At 38.7% G+C, this 17,380-nt stretch overlaps 1 protein-coding gene across 1 annotated transcript in view; it reads left to right on the top strand.

Annotated features, from left to right (window-relative positions):
• The first annotated feature begins 8,045 nt into the window (after nucleotides 1-8,045).
• The window catches only part of cfap251 (cilia and flagella associated protein 251), a 35,415-nt gene continuing 26,080 nt past the window's right edge, over nucleotides 8,046-17,380 (top strand). The window contains exons 1-4 of the mRNA XM_052032513.1: nucleotides 8,046-8,591; nucleotides 9,746-9,997; nucleotides 13,142-13,251; nucleotides 16,090-16,198. Of these exons, the coding sequence (XP_051888473.1) occupies nucleotides 8,046-8,591; nucleotides 9,746-9,997; nucleotides 13,142-13,251; nucleotides 16,090-16,198 (1,017 nt within the window). The remainder of the gene's footprint in view (nucleotides 8,592-9,745; nucleotides 9,998-13,141; nucleotides 13,252-16,089; nucleotides 16,199-17,380) is intronic.

The following is a 17,380-nucleotide window of genomic DNA, read 5'->3' as shown; positions in this document are numbered from 1 at the left end:
CATTAAAGATTGCATTTGAGCCCACTGTTGACCATCCCTTTAGGTGTTTCATGAATCATATTTTTCCTAAAATCTTCCTCCCCAATTTTCCTTAAGTTGCTGTTTCTCAACCAGGAATTTGTTTTACAGCACCTGTATGATTGGTAGTACCAGAAAGCACAAACTTTTAAAAAATTTGCTATTCATTTAGTGATGGGATAAAGAAAAACTAGTTACTAGATTTGAGAATTTGCATATGATGTACCAGTTCGAGGTGTGATTTCTGTTTTGGAAGAGCAAATTGCTTATAATCTAACAATTTTAGCAGAACTTGCAAATGCCTGGTGCATTTAACTGAAGACTTCAGCCTAATTTAAATGTCTCCATTTCAATATTGCAATTGCTTAGAACTGTCACATTCTAAGAACCTTGTAGCACAAAAGGAAGCCATGTGGTAACTCCTGTCTGTGGCAGCTCTTTTTAAATGCAATCTAGTGTAGTCCCACAGCCTAGCCTTTTTCTATAATATTCTCTCTTCATCTTTGGATTAATTGAACAACGTTATGAGATCTGTTTCTGTCATTCTTGGGAGATGTATTGTTCAGATTTTATCAATCTTTGGAGTGTGAGCAGGGTGGATGGATGGGTGGTGCATAGTGAAAGTCTTATTTCTATCCATCTGTTTGCCATTTCTTTTAAAAATGAGTTTAGTTGTGAGTCTCCTTGCAGAGGGAAGTGGTTATTACTTTTGGTTTATCAAAACTGCATTTAATTGTGATTGTGTTGGATTTCTAAAAATGCAGCACTCCCTCAGCTCAACACTGAAGTGTCAGTTTAGATTATTGTTAAATTGGTGGGGGGGGGGAGGGGGGGGGTTGGAATTTTAAATATTTTGATGGAGGTGAGACTGTGTCTATTTGAGATACAATGACATATTCAGATATTTTATGGGTTATTATGAAATTTGTTTCGATGTTAGAAATGCCTAAGCTGGAAAATAGTACTAGACTTTCCTTTGAATTTGTGTACATTAATATAAGTGTTTGAAGATAATATTCCCTTTGAAATACTCAGCTCCATAAGATATAATATAAATTTATCAGTTTTGACCGAAATAAATTAAAGATTGCATGTTAATTTTAACCAGACCTAGTTACCTCTGAATAGTGGCTATTTGCAGTGTTTTAATTACCATAGTTTAATCCAGAATTTCCACTTTGCCACTCAAAGATGTTAATGCAAAATATATTCAGAATGAATGTACTAAAACTTATTCTAAAAAAAATAAGCAACCTTGCACTTTTGCAGATGTTTGATTGTTCTCTATTCCACAGAAGGATATTTGACGTACATATATCCAATTACTGGATTAATTTATGCACAATTTGTTGTTCAATTATTTCTACATGGTGCCTCATATGGGAAAATTGCTAACTTTCTTGATTAATTGCATAATATTTCAAAGTTGCCCCCTTTTTTTCAAGGAGGCCTCCTTTGCACATGCTGCAAATATAGTCAATTTCTTTGCTTTAACTTGCAAAACGACAATCCATCTTCATAAAAGTAGCTGGAAGTGAAGCCATAAAAATGTGTTCTCTTTAAACATTTAAAAAAAACTATAATCTACTGAATAACATAAACTGAAACATCCTTGCATCTGGTGATAAAACAATGAAAGTCCTTTTAGTCCAAGTTGGTAAACCTGTGTAAACTGGATCCTTCGTGAACTATTAAGTGCTTCCAGCATTTTGTTTTTATACTGTATAAAGTTCACTTCACTGCAATCCCTCTCATGGCAAAGAATTCCCTGAACACAACAGAAGAAGACTGTGGAGGAACAAACTACATTTATCAGCACTCCCAAAAATACACTGCCAACCTTAAGTATGTTGATCTGCATTCAGTAGGTTGGCAGATAATGACCAATTAGTGTATATTTGAATTTTTACAAATCATTCAAGCCAACATTTTCATCATGTCATGTTATTCCAAGTACTTAATATTAGCATGACATCAGTTATCATTAATATACAACCCTTAAGCAAACAGTTCATTGGGTTTTGACACAGATTCCATCTACCTCGTGCACATTGGCATGAGGCTTTAAACTGTGGTCCTTCCCCATTAAGCCTTTGCAGTGTCTGCACCCAACTTCAGTGTGACCCTCAGCATGTATTCCTGGACCTTAGGTTTGTAGCACTCAGTTATGGACAACACCTTGATTTAGAAGACCATTGAGCTTTATGTGGACCGGAAGGCATCTTTCACCATGTAGGTGGTTCTCTAGCAGTAATTGATCCCTATATTTTCCCCTGGCAATAGCCTGTAGAGCACAGAGTTCTGCATTAGGTGGTTGTGTAGGATGAACCTCTTCCCAGATCTTTCTGGCAAAATCACACTCTAGGAGGAGATGGGCAAAAGGGGTTTCTTCTCAATGCAGCTTGGAATATGGCTGATAAATGAAAGTTAGTCTTTCTCACCACTGGGAAAGCAAGTTCTTGGTGCTTGCTTGAAAGTTTTGCTGCTGAGACATTCTGCCAAATGAATCGGATGTCTAATTTATGAATGGGTGTGATTGGTGAAGTTTGAAGCGATGATTCACCCATGTTCCTGCTGCCCTTACCCATTAATCTATTGGTGGTAGTATTGAAGAAGCTTCGAGGGGTTGAGTGCAATGCATCCTGTATACCCTGCTTGTTATATTACTGTAGTTCAGTGATCGAGGAAAGTAAAATTTTAAGGTAGCAGGAAAGTTCCCAGCTGGGATATTCCGCGAAGAGAAAACAACTTGTTTTCTCACTTACCCAGTTCTGAAGAAGTCATTGATCTTCGTTTCTCTCTCTCTCTCTCTCTACGCACGCCGAGTCTTCCCACTACTTCTGTGTATTTATTTCAGTCGTATGTTTTTAAAACAAATGTCTAGTCAGTAACTCTTTCGTTTTCCTGATTTATTGTATCTTGCCAAATTCGTAAAGATGATCATGTGTGATTATGTATACATTCCATAATTATTCCAAGAATTTAACCATCATGTATTGCTAGCAATGTATTGATGTGCACTGCACCCTCAATGGGACGGCTCAATTGGTTACAGTAATGTGCAGGCCAATCAGCTACATTGATATTGTGAGGCTGCCCTTCGACCAGCCTCTGGCAACCAGTTCGTTGTTACCTGTATCCTAGCAACAGTGGTGAGCCTGGAAACTGGCCGAGACCTTGTGGAAACGGCCGTTTCTTGAACCACTGAATCATTTGGGTAAGTAGCGTTTATTCTAAAGCGGGGAACTGTTGGCAGTATTATTGAAAAAAAGTAGTTCATCCGTGTCGCGATGCAAAGCAAACTTGGCGGGATGGAGAGAGGACCGACGGGTGTACTCGGGTACAGAGGCTGGGTACCTTGCAATGAGTGCCTCGACTCCTGTCCATCTTCCCCCGGCTCAACTCACGTCATCGCCATGAATACAAACAGACGGAAAATGAAGAGGTGTCCCGGATCTGAAGTGGCGAGTGTTTCTTTTTCCACGGGTGCTGTCTGACATGCTGGGTATTTCCAGCATTCCTGTTTTTGTTTCAATTCTCCAGCCACGGCAGTTTTTTCTTTGAGTTTCGTGTGATGGATGATTGCAGTTCCACCTTCAGCTTGAGAAACTCCGCATCACCCAGGACAAAGCTGGCCTGAGCTGCGACTTACCTCCCACTAAAGGTTCACTCCCTCCATGAGTAAACTACCGTGGCGAAGTTTGTAGTGGCTGCAATATGGTTTAAAGTAAACTTTGCTAACACTGCCAACTAAAGGGTTAAGGGGAATATGGGAGAACAAGCACTCCAAAATTCTCCACCAATCACATGCTATAATGAATTGGACATCCGTTACTTTTCCTTTGCCACTGGGACAAATTCCTGAAGCTCTTTACCTAACAGAACTGTGTGATAGTGTTCATCATTTCTCCGTGTAGGCAATTAAAATGGTCAGCAAAATTATTGGCATTACCAGAAATGTCCACATCCTGCACAGAATTTTTTCTAAAGTCACGAGCATTCCGATCTCGGACTAATCATAAAAAATATAGGTTACGTTTTTTTTCATGGTTAACTTCCTTATGAGAGAGGTTTTTGTTGCAACCCATATAAGTCTCCAAATGGATTTTAATTAGAAATGACAAATATGGAAAATAACAAAAATAAAATATTAATGCCCAGTAAAGTTTTGGTTAAACTGTGGCCCTCTAGGACATTGTTTCGAGATTTGACCAATATCTGGTAAATGTCAAAAGATAAGTGTTAATTTAAGATATTTATTTATTAGTCATATGTATATCAAAACACATAGTGGAATGCATCTTTGCGTTTCTGAGAATGTGCTGGGGGCAGCCTGCAAGTTTCGCCACTCTTCCGGCGCCAACGTAACATGCTCACAACTCCTAACCTGTAGGTCTTTGGAATGTGGGAGGAAACGAGAGCACCCAGAGGAAACCCATGCAGATACAGGGAGAATGTACAGACTCCTTACAGACAGCGGTGGGAATTGGCCTGGGTTGCTGGTGCTGTAATAGCATTACACTATCCACTACATTACCGTGCCGGCATGGTCATTTCCCTTGACCGTGGTCGTAGATTCTCTTGAACATGGAATGACTGCATCCATAGCCACTGCCTTCAGTTTTACCAGAGCTCCTCAATGCTACACTCAGTCAAGAGCAGTAACTTTCACTTCATCTCCAGAATTCGTCTCTTTGGTTCATGTCTAGACTGAGTATGTGTTGAGGTCTGAAGCCAAGTTGTCTTGTGAAACCCAAACAAAGTATTAGTGAGCAGATTATTGGTGATTGACTGTTGTTTGATAGCAGTTTTGATGACACTGTCCATCACTTTGCTGATGACTGAGAGCCAACTGGTTGGGTAGTAGTTAGCTAGATTCAATTTGTTCTTTTTGACAGAGCATGCCTGAGTAATTTTACACATCTTTAGGTAGATGTCAGTGTTGTAACTGTATTGGAATAACTTGGGAGTGGCTAGTTCTGGAATGTACCTTTAGTACAACAGCTAGGATGTTGATGATCATAATCTTTGCCGTACTCAGTGCCCTCAGTCATTTCCTGATATCTTTGTGGTGAATCTAGTTGGCTGAGGAATGGATTTAGTGATGGTGGGGATCTCAGGAAGAAGGCAATTTGTAATGTCCAATTAGCACTGGTAAACATGGCTGTGAATGCTTCAGCCTTGTATTTAACACTCTCATGCTGGGCTTCACCATTGTAGTAGACCAGGATTTTCAGGGGCCGCCTCCTCCCATTGTGTTATTGGTGTTATTGTCCACCACCATTCACATTTAGATGTGGCAGGATTGCTAGGTTCTGATCCTATTGAGTAGATTTGTCTATTGTTGTTGGTTATTGTAGCTTTGCCAAGTTGGGATCTGATTTTAGGATTACCTGCTATAGTTCCTGTTCCTTTAAATCTTAGTTATTGTGTGTTTACTGTCACAACTTTTCTTGCAGTTTTCTAATCAGCCATAACCACCTTGCACATCATGCCTTCATTGTCTGCTGCATTAAAATTTAAGACCCTAGTTTCTGATTGAGTTAAATCTCTTTAAATGTTTATATAAAACTATATAATATTGTGATTATACTTCCCTAAAGGTCAACCTAGCTACAAGCTCACCAGTTAATACTTTTTCATTCGGCAAACCAGATTTAAACTTAGCCTGTTACCACACTGGTTCCTCAACATATGATCTAAAATATACACCTCTTATACATTCCACAAATTAATTCTCCACATTATTACTGCTCAGCTGGTTTGTTCAGTCCATATATAGATTAAATTCTCTATGATTGTTGGATTATAATTGATTATTATATTACTGTAATGGCATACCCACACAGTCATGGGGAGAATGTACAAGTTCCTTGTGACTGTGTGGGTTTCCTCTGGGTGCTCCAGTTTCCTCCCACATTCCAAAGATATACGGGTTAGGAAGTTGTGGGCATGCTATGTCGGCGCCGGAAGTGTGGCGAAACTTGCAGGCTGCCCCCAGAACATACAAAGCAAAGATGCATTTCACTGTGTGTTTCGATGTACATGTGACTAATAAAGAAATCTTACAGTCAGGGATATGACAGGGCATGAGATTACCATTTGTTTTTGAATATAATTCTGCTGTTGCCAATGACCCACAGTGGCTATTGGAGGTCTAGTTTTACTACAGTTGATATCAGTAGGAATCAGCAGTGGGAAAGACTACCATTAAGTCCTGGAAACTAGCAGTGAGAGGATCTTAAATCAATGATCTTGGAGCCATTGCAGAGCAAAGTATGGTTAGAGGAGGGAAAAAAGCAGAACAGAGGAATGGGTTTTTATTTGCAAGCATGGTGCAATACTTGAAGGAGAAAATTTGCAGAAGGGTATGGGAGCAGGAAAATGAGGCTGATTAAATAGCTGAAAAGCAGGTACTAGAAATCTGATGTGTGATTCTAAGGTAGGATCACTGACTGAAATGTTAACTCTATTTCTCATTCCACGTATGTTGCCTGACCTGCTAGGTATCTCTAGCTTTTTCTGGTTCTATTTTCAATTTTGCAACTTCTGCAGTTTTTTGATTTTCAATTACTGTTTAATGCACTGGCACTTCTCTTCCATGAATGCCCATCATGATGAAGTTCTGTTTCTCCCTCTGATGGGATTTCTGCCTGTCTCTTTCACTTTGCTCGCCCTCAATGGTTTTTGCTTTCCTTCTTCTCTTTGATAACTGGTTGATCAAAACTCTCTTCCATTGCCATATCACTTTCCTTATCAAATGTGTTTGGATCCATTTTATTCCATGTGGATTCCAACTGAAACTTCACCCTTCACGGTTTCAGATTCACCCATGATCACAGGTATGTTCAAACTATCCAGTGTTTCTCAAATCACTGTTCTTGTCATATCCTGAGATCCATGCTTAACACCATGCATTAACATCTGCATAATCTTGACTTCTTATTGCAACAGCACTGACTCACTCTGTCTCAAAACTGTCCTGGTCTACTGTTCTGATGAAGCGACATTGACTTGAAGTGCTAACTCTGTTTCTCTTTCCATAAATGCTGCCTGACCTGCTGAATATGTCTACCTTTTTTTTTAATTTTTAACTTCTAATTATATAGTTCCTTCCCTAAAGCATGGTGAAGAAGAGTGAAACACAACTGATTTGGTTACAATGCAACTTTCACAATTAAACAAAACAATTGTAAAATATATCTTAATTCCTCAGGAGAAAATGAATATCACATATAATTACAGCAGTAATTTGCATTTATTTGTTTTTCATTTATATTGTCCCTAAATGGTGGGCTTGACTGCTGTATCCTTGCACTAATATTCAGTGAGGTCTGGAGGTGTAGGAATATACCTCAATGTAGTGGGACCATGGTGGTCCAAGGCTGTAGAAATCAAATCAACCATTGGAACTTAGGACGAGTTGTACCTATTTAATATAATCAGTTACTCCATACCGCGATAAGTGCTTTAAAAAAACAAATTACCTGTTTCATTCCTAGTTCTGGAAAATTACCATCACTACATTTAGGGACAATATAAATGAAAAACAAAGAAATGCAAATTATTGTTGTTAGTCAGTGTAACAAATGTGCTTCTGCCTCCTGAGATGCTGATGTTCAGCCTTTATGATGTCATAACCTAAACATATTTCCCTTTATCATTCTCTTTTCACACCACTTTATTTTTCTTGCATCCCATATTTCTGAATTGTGTTCAAGCTTTGGAACTCACAGTCAGTGTTTCTTGATGTCCTCCCTTTTTTTCTTTGAAATGTTTCTCGATAGAAGTATTTTCTTTCTCCGTTTTTAATTTGCTTTACCTCATCCTCTTGACAGCTACAGTTCCAGGCAAATGGCCTGACTTTGTAACCAGTTCCATAGATTGTCCACTATCTTTCCTGTCATTTCTCTTTCCACTTTATATCAATGACTAACCTCCAATCAGCTACACACAAAGCTACAGATGACATAGCAGATCTACTGCATCTAACTGTAATTTATGTAATTTTCTTTTAGTGATTAAATATGGATGAAAGTAAGCAAGATCCAGCCATAAGTCCATCAGGTGAAGATGCAAACATAGTGTCTGAAGATCCTCAAGAATTAATGAGGAATGTTGAAGAACATTTGGATCAGGAAGAAATGATGAAGTCAGAGAGTTTAACCCAACCTTCCTCTGACCCTGCAAATGCTGTAGAGACTGAAAGAATTTCAACTCCTGAAGAGACTGGGCAGCTCAGTAATAATAACATGAATGGAAATGAAAGCACTGTAAAAGCAATTGACAGTACTGATCAGCAGAATGAAATGGTCTTTGAAGGTGTAGACTCAATAGTTGACGAACAACACTTACATTCTCCAACACTTGATGGTGAAACACATTCAGATGAATCTAAGGAAAATACACAAGATAATGAACTTGGACGGCAGATGAAAGATGAAGATCAATCTGATCAGGTTAAACCAGAAGACCAAGGTCCAGCACCAACCCCAATTATTGATCAGCTTCAAACTTCCCGTGAAAATCTTCCAGAAGCAGAGAGAGCCAAAATTTCTATGAACACAGGACAGGTAGATGCACATGTTGTTATCTGTTGTTTACTGTTCATTGCAGGGTTGCCTAGCTGGGAAGTTGGTGGAAAGAAATAGTGGGAAGGAGAAATGTGGGTGAGGAGAGGAGTTGGTGGAAGAGGATCATGGATGGGAAAGAGGATAGCAGGGGAGTGAGAGAGAATAGGGAGGGGATCACTCGGGGTGGGTGAAAGAGATTGAAAAAGGGCATCACAGGGGCGTGTGAGAGATTGGCAGAAGAAGTAGCACGTGGTTAAAAGAAGTTGGCAGAAGAGGATTGCAGGAAGATGAGGAGGAAGGGAAAGAGCATCATGTTGGTGGGTAATGGGAATAGTGGGGAAGATGATCAGGACGGTATGAAAGTGATCAGGAACAGGTTCATGAAGGAGCCAAAGTGATTAGAAAAGTGGATTGCAGGGGTATGAGAGAGATTGGGGGGGAAAAGGATTGTGAAGAAAGATTGATGGGGGTGGCCTCAGGTGGGGACATAGTGGAAGGTCCCAAATGAGTGACAATTTAGATACTTTGGGTGGAGTGCTGGAAGAATTCAGACACATCAGGGGATATGGGCATTGTGTCCCCATGGCTTATGCACTTCAATCAACTTAGAAGCAGGTCTCGACCCTCTGGTTAGGACCTGCTTCAGTAGTCGATGCCCCTGGTATTCATGGGTCTTGTGTGTACAGTAGTTTCTCAATCTGATGTCAGTCATTCATTGCCACTTAATGTTCTTGTAGCTCCATCCATGCTAATGCAAATAATATGCATGGAGGACACAAATCACAATGGACTTTCTTTGATTAAATGTATTCAAGTGGTGGATAAAAGTATTGTACATTGCATTATTCATCTTTGTATAAGTCTCTTCTATACAGAGAGCATGATTATTATTCATACTGACTTGATGTATTATTTTCACTGATAAATTGTTAAATTCAAATTTAAATATTGCAAACTAGTCAAAAATAATTTCAGATATTATTTTGATGAAAATTATCTTTAATGTTAGTGTATTTTAAATTTAAGATGATGTATCCCAATGGTTCATAAAACTAGTTATTCTATGGAAAGATGTAATAGTTGGGACAGATCAAAATCATCTGTAAAATAAAACAGTTGGAAGTCAGATCAATAATTTTAATTTTGTCTTACAGTTAACAAAGGATGATTTAGGATTGCTTGGTCTTAAAACAGAGGGACAAGGGCGGATTGCTTCAGCTCCCGCAAGATTGGCTCCTGATATATTTTGCCAAGATGAAATAATACACCAAGATATATGCCGCTGTGCAGTGGCAGTTGGAGCAGATGATACTATAGCAGAATGTCCACCAGAGACTTCTTTGGTTGATACTGCAGTTTGTGACACTGTTTTTGAGGAACACTCCTACATTAAACAAAATTCTTTGGTAAGAACTGCCTTTGTTACAACTACCAAATAAAATTGATTTGTTCAGTAGAAAAGAACATTGTCTCCTCCCTCCTTTCCTAATTTAGTTCTTTACTCTCCCTTTTTAAATTCTCCTTTCCATGCTATGCAGTATCCCCTTCAAGAAAGCAGACAACTCTTGCTAATATTTTATTGATGTGGCTTTTTAAGAAGACATTGGGAGATATGTAAGATAATTGTAGATGAATATTATCATGGCTGTAACCAGCTGAGGTGACAAACTTGTTGAATAGGCAAATCATGTTTGAAAAGTTATGTTGATATTCCAATACACTGTGCCAGCTGCAACCTCTTTCTAATATTTTGACCTTATTTCTTTGGTATTACTAATTATCAATTAAATTAAAAATAATTCTGCTTCAGTTTTCTTTTGGTAAATCTGTTCTTTATAAATACTTTATTTAAAAGAAAAAAAAGATTCCATTGAAAATTTTGTAGATATAGTTCATGTAAACACAGGCAATATTTACTTATTTGCAGTTAATATGTATGTATATTACAATCATACCTAGACCAATCTCTTTTTGTTTAATTATCACACCCATTCATATTATATCCTGTCTCACTGTGTGCAAAAGAGATCTGGTAGGTTTGGCATTACAAAGGAGCCACCTCCCTAAGATCTTTTGTGTAGATTGCACCTCTGAATGATCCCACAGAACGTTCTCCAGGACCTTGATGTGTGTTGCTCAGCAACGTTCAGACCTGGATGATTCCATCCTCTGGGATACAATAGATTTTAAGCAGTTCAGAGCCTTTTTCCAGAATCGATGGTCTCATGTGGTAGTAAAAAAATGTACAACCAGAAACTTGTGCTTGAATTAAAAGTATGAATCTACACACTATGCCTTCAACATTATGTTATCTTGCATAATTGTTTAATATCTGGAAGGAATGGCAATAGAAAGATGGAACAAATTTACTTTCTTTTTACAGAACTTAATATGGTCATTTGGAATTAATCAAGATACTCCAGTCCATGCTCTGCATATTGACAACAGGAGAGTGATACTTTACGCTTCTTCACATACTGCAGTTATGAGTAACTTTTCAATTACCCAGCAACATCTCTTGTTGGCAAGTAACTTTGGATATAATTTTGTTTCTTAATAGAGTGACATTGAGCAACACAGCTTGGATATTGGCCCTTCGGCCCAACTCGTCCATGCCAACCAAGATGTCCATCTAAGCTAGTCCCATTTGCCCGCATTTGGACAATACCCCTTTCCTATCCGTGTCTTTTAAATGTTGTTATTGTACCTGCCTCAACCACTTCCTCTGGTAGCTCATTCCATATAAACACCACCCTCTGTATGAAGAAGTTACCCCTCAGGTCTGTTTTAAATCTTTCCCCTTACCTTAAACCTTTGCCCTCTAGTTTTTAGCTCCCTTATCCTGGGAAAAAGTCTGTGTGTATTCACCCTACCTATGCCACTCATGATTTTATGCCCCTATATTAAGTCCCCCCTCCATCTTCTACATGTCAAGGAATAAAGTTCTAGCCTGCCCAACCTCTCCCTATAACTCAGGCCCTCCAGTCCTGGCAACATTCTTGTAACTCTTCTTTGCACTCTTTCCAGCTTAATGATGTCTTTCCTATAACAGAGTAACCAAAACTGTACATAAATACACCAGGTGTGGCCTCACCAACATTTTGTACAACTGCAACCTAACATACCAACTCCTATGCTCAATGCCCTGATTGATGAAGACCAGCATTGCCAAACACCTTCTTTACCACCCTGTCTACCTGTGATGCCATTTTCAGGGAACTATGTACGTGTATTCCAAGGTCCCTCTGTTCTACAACACTCCCCAGGGCTCTACCAACCATTGTGAAAGTCTTACCCTGGTTTGACTTCTCAAAACGCAGCACCTCTCACATTTGAATTGAACGCCATTTGCCATTCCTCGACCCACTGACCTTGCTGATCAAGATCCCCCTGTAATTGTTGATAACCTTTTTCACTGTCTATGATACCTGCTATTTTAGTATCTGCAAACTTATTAACCAGGCCTTGTACATTATCATCCAAATCATTTTTATAAATGATGAACAACAATGGGACCGGCACTGATCCTTGTGGCCCACCACAAGTTACAGGCTTCCAGACCAAAAAAACAACCTTCCACCATCACCCTCTGCTTTCTACCAATTCTGTATCCACTTTGCTAGTTCTCCCTGGATCCCATGTGATCTAACCTTCCAAACTAGCTTTCGATGTGGGACTTTGTCTATATGGACTTTAGCAAGGCCTTTGGCAATGTCCACCACCCTGCCCTCATCAATCCTCTTGGGTACCCCTTCAAAAAACTCTACCAGATTTTAACAGATTGATATGAAGGTAGGAGGAGGTGGTGACTTAGTTAAATACTGGCAGAGATCAGTTGAGCCAATTGCTCTGTTACTATATGGAAATGTTCTATGTAATTCCATACAATTCCATAAAAGAATTAAGATTTGTCAAACATGACCCGCCTTATGCATGTCCATGCTGAATATTCTTAACTAAGCCACACATTTCTGTATATGTAATTTTACCTAACTTACAGAGAATTAAGACTTTAGACCAATTGGTCTATAACTTTCTGTTCTCTCCCTTCTGCAACAATGATGCCATACTACCAAGAGCACAATTTTTATACTTAAATATTCAAGACAAAAGGTGGCGATTCCTCTGCTACCTTTTCGCACATTTTTAACAGACAAGGTGTGAATTTAGTGAGGGCAATGACTTAATTACCTTAAGCACTGCTAACAATTTTAAAAAGATCTCTTTCTAAAGGCAATTCATTTGTTCCTCCTCAAGTAACCCTGCATTCTCATTTCAACTACTATTTTGTAAAAGTCCATACAAGTTATTTATTTAATATTGATACTTTTTCTATCTTATGCATTTAGATTTATTTTTGTCCATGAGTGATCCCATTATCCTCTAACTATTTCAAAATGGCAATTTCCATTGACTATTTGAATAACTTCAACTACAGCATTGCTATAAACAAGTAGTAATGAATTGGTTAGTAAATCTAAAATGCTCTTTTTTTCTGTATATGAAATCCAGTTTTTGTCTCCTTGTACAACTTGTAATTTGTTCTCCAGGGCCATTCTAACCACATTTCGTGTATAGCTGTATGTGGCAACAGGAGATGGGTAGCAACAGCAGACCAAAGCCCAGAGAGTTTAGTCATTGTATGGGACACTTTCTCAGGGTAAGTTTGAGTCTATGATAATTAATATTATTAAATGAACTCTGTTTGTCTCGATGCTACAGGTGTACATCTAACTTGTTTTAATTACAGATTTCAAATAATTTGACTTTTCATCCTTTCACATTTCAATTGGTCTCCACATGTTATCTGTATTCAAGATGGCAGAAGTCCTATTTGCAATACTGGAATGTAACTGGGCTGTGAGATAATGTATGGGAGTCCACTTAGTAGTACTATTTTCTGTCCCATCCTTTGGGGGAAACTCATGGTCTTCATTTGGCTGATATTGCCTGTTTTTAAAAAAAAAAGGTACTCCATCTCCTTGTAGTTCTACAGATTGAGGTTTTGGAGGCTGAGAAGTTTATATTCAGGATAACATAAAAAATAATGATGATCTTGAAAATTTGACATAATCATTCTAGTAACAAAAATCATAGTAATCAGAAAAGTGAATATTGGACCAGCCGATTTCTATGTCAAATTATTATTCTGTGGTCTTTTGTAGCATTTATAAAATCCATTGTTCAGTAGCAGAAAACTTTCCATTGTTGTTGATTACTTGCTTGGTTTGTGCTACGTTAATTGCTTGTGCACCCTTAGCAAAGTTTGAGTGTCTTCAAAGTAGGTTAACATATAATAGTTTCATTCAAAGAATATAGGGCAATGATTAAAGGTAACTTTTTCCTGAGGCCCTCATATCACAAAAGCCAGTCTTTAGCCAATTCTACTCACTTGACATGATATTGGTAAATTGGTTTATTATTGTCACATGTACCAAGGTACAGTGAAAAACTTTATTTTGCATGCCATCCATGCAGATAATTTCATTACAACAGTGCATTGAGTTAGTACAAGGGAAAACAATAATAGAATGCAAAATAAAGTGTTACATTTACAGAGAAAGTGCAGTGCAGGCAGACAATAAGGTGCAAGGCCATAATGAGGTACACTGTGAGGTCAAGAGTCCATCTTATTGTAAAAGGGGACCGTTCAATAGTCTTATAACAGGGATGGAAGCTGTCCTTGGGCCTGGTGGTACGTGCTTTCAGGCTTTTGTATCTTCTGCCCGATGGGAGGGGGGAGGGGACAAAATGTCCGGGGTGGGTGGGGTCTTTAATTATGTTGGCTGTTTTACCGAGGCAGCAAGAAGTGTAGACAGAACCCTTGGAGGGGTGGCTGGTTTCCGTGATGTGCTGAGCCGTGTCCACGACTCAGTGCAGTTTCTTGCGGTCTCGGGCCATACCAAGCCGTGACGCATCCAGATAGGATGCTTTCTATGGTGTATTCGAGAAAAATTGGTGAGGGTCAAAGGGGACATGCCAAATTTCTTTAGCCCCCTGAGGAAATAGAGGTGTTGGTACGCTTTTTTGGCTGTGCCGTCTACATGGTTGGACCAGGACAAGCTATTGGTGACGTTCACTTCTAGGAACTTGAAGCTTTCAACCTGTTCGACCTCAACACTGTTGATGTAAACAGGAGCATGTGCACCATCCCCCCACCTGAAGTCAATGATCAAGAAATGGATGAGAGTGCTGAAAGTACCAAATTATGGAACCAGCTACATTACTGAAGACGTGCTTTAGAACTAGCTTCATCTGTAGCAAAGCTCTTTCAGTTTTATGGTGCACAATGGTCAAATAGTAGATGTAATGTGTACAGGGAAGGTGAGGAAGGATAGGCAGAGGATGGGGCATAAATGCAATGTTAGATGGGTTGAAATGTGTTTACCTTAATGTGAGAAGTGCTAAGAATAAGGGTGATGAACTTAGAACATGGATCAGTACATGGAATTATGATGTTGTGACCATTACAGAGATTTGGCTGTCGCAAGGGCAGGAGTGGCTGCTTGAGATACTGGGGCTTAGATGTTTCAAAAGGGATAGGGAAGGGGGTAGAAGGGGTGGGGCGTGGCATTGCTAATCAGAGATTGCAGAGAATCAATGCAGTGATTTTTGACAAGACAATTAGGGATGGACAAATGTTGGCCTTGCCAGCAATGCTCATATACTGAGAAATATTTTTAAAAATTCCTACAGTCTGAAGAAGTAGATCACTCTTGCTCTGGGGTTATAAGGTTGTGGGTACTTTTCTCACTCCAAAGACTAGATTATAAAAACCTAGGCTCTCCTGGTGAGGTGCTGCAGTAATTATGAGCCATTAAAGGTGGCTGTCTTTCAGATGAAACATTAAACTTAGGCTCTATCGACCTTTTTGGTAGAGTAAAAAGATCCAATGCCACTGTTGCAAAGATTAGATATTAATACCATACAATTTCAGGTGCAATTTATTTTCTTGTCATGCTCTGCATCTTTTGAAAGTTATAATTTAGTAGACCAAAGTATTTCTCTATAGTTGATAATATGCTTGGTTATCCCTGCTGTTTTAGCCAACATTTATCCTTCAGTCAACCTCACAAAAACTATCAATTCATTATCACAGTTCTGTTTGGGTGAGCTTGCTATGCACAGATTGGCAGTCATATTTCCTACATTATAACAACAACTAAAATTCAGTAGAACTTCATTTGGTTGTGAAGCTCTTTTGAGATGGCTGGGGGTGGGGGAGAGAGGTGACAGGTACTTTGCAAATGCAACATTTATTTTCTCAGAGAATCTGAAAAATAGCTTTTGGGAAAATGCACATTATTAGCATCAGTGTCTTTCAAGAATCAATATTTGCTTCAAAAGTACAGTTCTTTTGCATATTCAAAAAGACAGATTATTCCTTTCATGTAACTTGCAGTCATTGGATTTGCACAATTAATGCAATGTTAACTGTTCTTTTGTAAATAGTGATATTTAGTTTGTAACCACTAAATATTTACTTCTTGGCTTGCAGTATACCTGTACAAACACTCTTTGACTGTCACCCAGAGGGTGGAATTGGAGCCTTAGCTATGTCTCATGATGCCAAGTATCTTGCAACAGTTGGGACAGGATCAATTCAGGTGCACAAGTAATAATTATTATTTTCAATCAGTTTTACTTCCTTTGAATATACTTTAATCCATTGACATAATATACAAAGGAATATTTTAACCCTGTAAGTACAACAAACATTTTTTGTGAAGATGAGAGAATTCATTCTTTTATCGCTTTGCTACTCTTCCCTATTTTTGTCACAATTTTCAAGGAGCCAATTAAACTATGAACTGATATCAAATAATAATTGAAATCATATGATTTCAGGAATGCAAAATCTCTTTCTTCAAGAAGGGAAGACAGAATGTCATGGCCTGGGCAGCTTTATGAACCTTAAAATACCTGGGTCACTGAGGGGAATGATAGTTCTGCTAATTTTTATCTTGTATCTCTGCCAGAAAGTACGAATGTTAGTGTTTAGGTGAGGGCAGCTTGCACCTGGAAGTGATCCCTTTTATAACTCTGCTTGACCAGTCTATAAATTCTTGATGATTAACCATGTGTAACAAGATTTGTCTACTTGGATTAGTAATTGTTATTATGTAGACCTGTAGCCCAGAGCTACACAAAGCCTTCAGGAAAAAATGGTAAAGTGGATAATTGAAAGGAAAAAAAACATCAATAGAAGGCTGATTTTCCTGGCTCATCTTTGCTCAATAGCAGACAGAAGTAGCACCCCTGAAGGTAGATACTCTCACTTTTGGTACTCTAGCAATATTTAAGTAATATCTGGATGAGCACTTGTTGGCTATGGATGAAGTGCTGGTAAGTGGGATTAGTGTAGATTGATGTACTTGATGATTGGCATGGACATGATGGGCTAAAGGACCTTTTATGTGATGTTTGTTCTATGACTATATCACTGGAACTGTTCAGTCTGCAGGTGACAAAGGTATTGAGAACGATTTCAGTAGTAGGTAAATTGTGGTGAGGACAGAGGTGGTTGATATTACGCACACGAAAAGATTTTGTGCTGAAGGTTTGAAGATTAGGTAACTTGTTCGGGTTCAATTCATTCTCAGTTTGATGCAGTGGTTTGTTCAGAGGATGAAATTGTTGATGAGGATCCAGAGTTTGTAACAATGGATTTATTGTTTCCAATATTAAGCTGCAGGAAACTGCAACTCATCCAAGACTGAATCCTGGCAAGCACACTAACAAAATAGACAGTGGAGGATTTGAATAAAATGCTGGAGAGGTAGTACAGG

This window comes from Pristis pectinata, chromosome 17, assembly GCF_009764475.1.
Source record: "Pristis pectinata isolate sPriPec2 chromosome 17, sPriPec2.1.pri, whole genome shotgun sequence".
In the NCBI taxonomy this organism is placed as follows: Eukaryota; Metazoa; Chordata; class Chondrichthyes; order Rhinopristiformes; family Pristidae; genus Pristis; species Pristis pectinata.
The sequence above is the reverse complement of the archived record's forward strand: the minus strand, read 5'-3'. Positions and strand labels throughout refer to the sequence as shown.